This window comes from Rhinolophus hipposideros, assembly GCF_964194185.1.
Source record: "Rhinolophus hipposideros genome assembly, chromosome: 23".
NCBI classification, from domain to species: Eukaryota; Metazoa; Chordata; class Mammalia; order Chiroptera; family Rhinolophidae; genus Rhinolophus; species Rhinolophus hipposideros.
This window is the reverse complement of record NC_138069.1, coordinates 38,800,765-38,807,874: the sequence shown is the minus strand read 5'-3', so window position 1 is coordinate 38,807,874 and position 7,110 is coordinate 38,800,765. Positions and strand designations below refer to the sequence as shown.

General features: G+C 47.0%; 1 protein-coding gene across 1 annotated transcript; it reads right to left on the bottom strand.

Annotated features, from left to right (window-relative positions):
* Positions 1-2,256: 2,256 nt before the first annotated feature.
* On the bottom strand, positions 2,257-6,167 carry SMIM23 (small integral membrane protein 23; the record flags this gene model as incomplete). The annotated part of the gene is made up of 4 exons (XM_081035268.1): positions 2,257-2,469; positions 2,710-2,777; positions 2,959-3,010; positions 6,078-6,167. 4 exons carry the CDS (start codon positions 6,165-6,167, stop codon positions 2,257-2,259), a joined length of 423 nt encoding a protein of 140 aa, XP_080891394.1.
* Between the last annotated feature and the right edge of the window lie 943 nt (positions 6,168-7,110).

Genomic DNA, 7,110 nt, shown 5'->3' with positions numbered 1-7,110 from the left:
ATAGATCTAGTAAGGAAAAGAGAGATCCAGGAGAAAACAATCAATTAAAATTAATTAACAGTTTTCAATTGTTTGTGATGCTGACCTCATGCTCCAGGTGCCTAAAATAAGGAAGAGAAATGTGGAGAGTTGAGTAGTCATGACATTTCTCCAGCTGGCCACTTAACTCTTAACAAGACCAGGCCTGTCTCTTCCATCTTACCCTAGTGGGTTACCTGGATCAGGGCCTGAATCATGGCTCAGATTTCTCTCCACTGAAAAGAGAGGAAGTCCTGAGGCCCAGGGAACAGCTATCCAGACTCTTCTCCCTCAGTTTCATCCGTCAACCCATCCTGCTGATTGTGCCCTCAGACTGCACCCCGATTCTCTGCCCTTCTGCCCTTCTCCAAGCTGCTATGTCCACCTGGAAAGTGACAGTGGTTTGCTACGTGGTCTCTTGTGTCCACTCTTATGCTTATCATTCTCTGAAATTGCCTTGTCTTGACTTTTCTACTTGTTTTTGGTTTCCCCCACTAGCCTGTAAACTTCTAGTTCACCCTTGCCTGGCACATGCATGGCCCAATCAATATTTCTTGATTGATTGGAAGGAACTGGGAAGAGGTGCCTTCTCAAAATAGACCATTTCTCTCCCAAAGCAAAATCCACTCTGTAGATATGAAAGTGGGCCCTTTAATAAGTTAACTGGGCAACATTTTGCTAACCTCACTCAAATGATAACAGACTTCAAAGTTATAAAAGGTGGTCACACTCTTCTTGATTGTGTCCTTTGGATTTTTCACACCCACGAGCTGAAGGCAGAGTCAGGCTCTCCTCTGGTGACTCTGATGCTCAAACCCCTCCCATCTCACTCTCAGCAACGGTCTTCAGCCTTTGAATATTGGTCTCACACAATTCTGCTTCTGCGGTATTGACTCTTGGGGCTCCAAGGTACAAGGGTTGCCCTCACTCTCTCAGCCACATTCCACATCCTTGACCACCTTGGGAAATGTAAATGAGGTCATCAGCAAGGCCCAGAGTCCCTTGTCAGGAAGCGGCCCAGGCTGTTTCTTGTACGTGATAGCTCTGTTCTGGGCCCTTGGTCCTCCCCTCTCCCTCCTGCCACAGCTGATAAGATCAGGAGTGACCACCACAAGGTCACCCAATCCTAAGACTGGCCAGCACAGAGGGAAATGCAGACAGAGTCACATGGCCAGTAGGAGTTGGAAGGCCTTTGGAAAGGAGAGGCTGCGGTCCTGGAGTTAGGAGGACTCAGAAGCAGAAGAAGGGCTCCATGGAGTGGAGGACAAGGAAGCCACTGGAAGCAGGAAGAGGTGGGCAGACATGGAAAGGGAAGCAGAGACCAGAGAGAGGCCACGTCAAGGGAAAGGCTGAGCGCCAGAGGGCAGCTCTTGGGATCATGCAGGGAGGGCTCCTGGAGCAGGCTGATGGGTGCCTTGGATTCTCACGAACCTTCCCGGTCCGGTCTCCACCATCCCAGGTCACGGTATGCTCCCGATTTCCATGAGATTCTGGCTCCTTTGCTTCACCACAATAAACCCTCGGTCGGTGGGTCGGGCATCTACATCAGCATGGACTGTCCCTATTCGGCCCCGTGTGGGGATATAGGGTGGCGTCTGAGAGTTTTCAGGGCACCAACTCCTTGGCTGTAGGCTCTACTAATATCCACAGGGGTGGTTCCATTCCTCAAGGATCTAGGTTTCAATTACTCTTTTTTCATGCATCCCCCAATTTTTATATACCTTTTATAAAAATATTTATAAAAATATTTTGTATGTAATATAAAACATATAAGCATATGAAATATACTATATGAATGGAATATAAACATATATACACTGTCAGGTACCTACTATATTCCAGACACACTCTACCTTTACATGTTCAATCCTCACTGTAACCCTGTGAGGCCAAGTTTGTTTTCCTGATTCTTACTAGTGAGACAATTTGTCTGACATGTTGAGAAATTTTGCACATCTCAGGGAAGTGGGAGAGAAGGCTCCTGAGCCCGTGGCTGGCTCTGAAGCCCGTGTGATCCCCGAGGGCAGAGTCCTGGTACAAGGGAGGCTATCTCGGCAAACCCTGGGGTCCTCCGAATGCTTTGCATGTTCATGAACCAGCAGAAGCACCAACAGCATTCTTAGTGTCCCAGCTCTTTATTTTCTTGCCTTCCCTGAACTTCAAGTGTCACAGCTTAGCCCTACTTAGAGGAGCCCCCCTTTCCCCTCGGCCTCCTCCCCCAGCCCAAGCGCTGGCCCCTCATAGGTGATGCTTGAAGGTGGAGCAGGTTTCCGCGGCGTGACCCTCTCCCAGAAGGGTGTCTAGCCATTCCTCTAGGTCCTGTACCAGCTGCTCCAGCTCACACACCTCCTTCTCCAGCTTCTCCAAGAAAACATGCAAGTTCTCCTTCAACCAGGTCCTGATGACCTTTATCGGCTCTTCTGAGGGATACTTAGTCTGATATTCAAACCCCTGAAAGGCAGGCACTAAATTTGCATTTTGAGCTTTTTCACTTAGAACCCCTTTGCCACGGGTTTCAGAAAGTTCCCTGGGCCTTCGCACATGCTATCCCTTCTACTTGGAATACCTTTCCCCATCTTCTCCACCTGGCCAGCTCCTACTTATGCTTCAAGACCCAGCTTACCAGTGACCTTCCCAGCTTTCCTTTTTGCCAAGCTTGACATCCCCTCAGCATCTTCCTGAATATCTTACCTGGGAAGCCACAGGCTTCTGGGGGTAGTTACATTCTCTGATCCTTTCTGACACCTCCCAACTTCTTCCTGAAACAGGCACAAACACACCTTTTAGTAAATGCCAATGAACAGTAGTGAAATAAACATGGTTGGTCACCCCAGTGGGATGAAGGGCAGTACTTGAGACAAGCTACAGAGGCCCCCTTGGCATGCAGCCCTCTCCAGAGTACCCCTCCGACTCCCACTTCTCAGATCCCAGAATGCTCACCGGACATCCCTATGCCCACGTACAGGACCAAGACCAGCAACACCAACAGCGTCTGGGGGCAAGAGGAGGAAGGGGTGGGAGGAGAATTGCTGGAGGGCAGACAAGCTTCCTGCTTCAGTCCCCTGCTTCAGGGGTGGGCATGGGGCAGCCACCAGAACAGTTTTAGAGCTTAACTTTTGTCTAGTTCTCTAAGTCACATATGCTTACTGCAAGACCCCCCAACGCCACAGGAGTAGGTAACATGACAACTTAACTGACATTTCACTGGTGTTTTCCCTCTTTAGCCCTCCTGGGAATGAAGGCCCACCTCTTCTCATTTCTTGCCACACTTTTACATTTTGGAGGGTTTGTTTTAAAGGATCTTTAGGAGGAATCAATTTTATCATGGCATATTTTATACAAATAAAATGCACACATTTCCACGGTCCAGTTTGATGAGTTTCGACAATGTCTGTACCTATGGACTACCACTCTAATGAAGACAGAACATTTCCATCATCCTAGAAAGTTCCCCCGCGCCCTTTTGCAGTCAGCTCCCTCCTGACCCCAACCCTGCCAGAGGGAGCCACTAATCTGCTTTCTGTCACTCTGGAACAGTTTTGCCTGTTCTGGAACTTCGCATGCGTTGAACCACCTAGTATATACTCTTTTGTGATTAGCTACTTTTGCTCAACATAATGCTTCTGAGATGTTGCCAGTTTTGTGTTCAGTGTTATTGAAGAGTAATACTGTGTTGTATGAATATAGCACAATTCATCACTTCACCTGTCGATGGACTTTTAGGTTGTTTCCACTCTCTGAGCAACTCCCAAATACACAACACGGAAGTATTAACTCCAGTTGCCATGCTGTACACTGCACCCCCAGCCTCATGGGGTTTTGGTGCAGGAGGGAGCCAAGGGGCTGCCTGAAGCCAGGTCAGGATCTGGAGGGGATAAAGGTGAGTGCCTTTTAGAGAGGTGGGAGCAGAGAGGGGGGTTCTGAGCCTGGGAGGGGCCTGGCGCCTGGTGGCCGCATGGTGTACCTGGGCAGACCTCGGCACAGGGAATTCAGGCACGCCTGCTGTCCACAAAACGTCTGAGTGGAGTCAGTGACGGTGTCGGGGGCAGGCAAAAATGGGCAGAAGATTAAGGCAGATACAATATTGACTGACATTGAATTTTCCCCAAACTCACCAGATGTAGACGGAGCCAGATTTAATTTGACTTGAAATCATATATTTCTTATGTACCCAAGATTTGGACCTGCTACCACAACAAAGAAGATAAAAGATTGGCATAATTTGCCTCTCCCCAGATAGTTTGCTTTATATATACTGGCAGCTCTATTCTTATTGTTAACTTCAAAAACAAAAATAAATTACATTGCTGCAACGTGGCTGAGACTTTCAGACACACTGATGAGTGAAACAAGCCAGACACAAAGGTGCACACTGTTTGATTTCATTCCCATGAAATTCGAGAACATACACAACTCATCTATGATGATAGAAATCAGAATCATGGTTATGGGTGGAGCACTGGCTGGGAGAGGGCCCGAAGGAACCATGTGGGGCACCAGAACGTTCTGTAGCTTGACCTGGGTGGTGAATGCCTGGGTGTGTACACCCAATGTGAAATTCATTGCACCGTACATTTAAGATAAGGGTGCTGTTTCATAGCAATATTCCCTGAGAATCTTTTCATGTAAGACACATAGAGCCGTCTAATTCTTTATAACGGCTGATCAGGATTCTGTGGTCTGAATGTTCTTTTATTTCTTTAACCACTCCTCTGGCAATGTGCTTTACAGGTTGATTTTTTTTCACCAGCATGCTCGTAGTTAGGTTTCTATTTTGTGCTCTGTGGAGGCAAAGTAGGGAACAGTACTAGTTTAAGTTTCAGTCTTTGTCTTTCTCCTTGCTCTGTCTTGGAGCCTGAGCCAAATAATTTCTTCTCTCTAGCATGAGTTTCTTTACTTGCAAAATGGATTTTGGGATACACTGTAAGATCTTTCAAAAAGGAAGAGTGGGACTCTGTGGTTGAATCGATTTAGGCGATGCCGTGCTAAAGAAAGTTAAGTGAATTTCCTTTTGCTGCAGGACTTCTCAGAGCCTTCATTCTGTGATCAAGCCGTGTAAATCTCCAAGAGGGGACGGGGATATCAATGTGCCCCAAATCACAGAATTCTTTTTATGATTTTTCTAAAAGGAACATTCCTAGGGTTTGGTATTCATGGGACACTTTTTAGGAAAACCAACAGCCTGATGGGAGCCCGTCCAGGCCCTCATCTTGCTGTGAGGTTCAACATAAAGGAGGTGTTGGCTCATGTGAACAGATCTTTGGAAAACGTATATAGATCATCGCTCTGCTTAAAACCCTTCAATGGCTTCTTCTTAAACTCGGAATAAAATCCCATCCCTCCCACAGAATGTGAGGCCCAGCTGACTTTCCCAGCCTCCTTTTCCATCCCTGTCTCACTTCTCCACCTGGGAGGCAGTGGAGTGCAGGGTGACCTTGCTAAGGGTTCCAGAACCAGATGGATGTGGTTTCAAATCGCAGTAGGTCCTGGCTGTGTGGGCGTTTTGTCTTTTTGAGCCTCAGTTTACCCATCTGTGAATGAGGTCGATAACAGCTGCCTCTCGGCAATGTGGTAAAAAGTCATGAAAAAGACTGGGGTGGAAGCACCAGGCTGTGCACAGTAGGTGTTAGTGTTGTCTATTTTGATGAAAATCCCAGGTGAGGTTTAAATTTCAGCCCTCAGACAGAGCTCCCCAATTTGGGTGTATGACCCAATTTATTTGAATTCATTCATTCATTCATTCATTCATTCATTCATTCATTCATTCATTCATTCATTCACTACTTATTATGCACCAAGCACCATTCTAGGCAGTAGGGCTACAGCAGAAAACTACACAGACCCGCCACATCTCTGCTGGCAGTGCTGGGGATGAAATAAGAGTGACAGCAATGGCTTCAGGAAGGAGCACCTGCCTCCCATGCCGTGTTCCTCCAGGTCAGGCTCCAGGGAGAGTCAGGCTGAAGGCCTGTTCCTGCCTTTGAGGACCTTCCAGTGAGGCAGGGGTGGCAAAGGGAGCCCAGGGGGGAGGAGAGCACCTGCACCTGCTCTGGCCTCACCTGCCTCTTGTCCTCACAGTGACTGTCCTTTCTCCGTTCAGATAGCTCGGCTGCCCCTCGCCCCGTGCCCCCTACCTGATGGATCACCATGGCCTCAGGTCAGGCTGCCTGGGTGGAGCCAGGTCCCCCCCCAACTGAAAGACAGGTGGGCACCCCCCACACACACCGTCCTGTGGTCACCAGGCATCCCTCCAGCATTGAGTTCTGATGTCACAAAAGGTGGGGGACAGCTAGGCTTCCACCTTGTCACCACCCTGAGTTTTAGCCCTCTCTCTCACTTTTTATTTTCATGTAAATGTAAGACAAACACCAGAGAGAAATGCATTAGACCGACTATATTTCAGGATGATGATTTTTCTGATCCTTCTGTATTTTCAAGTTTTGAATAAAAGGTGAGTTTTAAAATACAAAACAACAATAAAATTGAATCTTCAATTGAAATTTGTATTGCTGTAATGTAGATTCACATCAGTAGTAAGAAGAAATACAGGAGATCCTGTGTCCCTTTACTCACTCGCCCCCGTGGTAGCACCACTCTAATACAGTACCACTACCAGGATATTCCCATCGATACAATGTATCCATCTTATTCAGATTTCCCATTGTACTCATTTACTTGTGTCTATATTTAATTCTAAATCATTTTTGTCACATAAGTAGGCCTGTGTATCTACCACTACAGTCAAGATGTAGAAGAATTCCAATGCCCGAGGGTCTTTGTGTTGTCCTTTGATGCCGGCCACCTTCCTCCATCCCTCTCCCCCATGGTGCCTAAGTCCTGGCAACCACTTATCTGTTCTCCATTTCTAAAATTTATCTTTTTTAAAGTCTCATATCAATGGGATCAAATATTGTCTGACCTTTGGAAATTGGCTTTTTTGTACTGAGCAGAGTTCCCTGGAGATCCTTCCAGATTGTCGCAATGCATTAGTAATCCGTTACTCTTCATGGCTGTATAGTATTTCATGGCATGTATGTACCACAGTTTGTTTAACCATTCACTCACTGAAGGACATTTGGCTGTTTCCAGTTT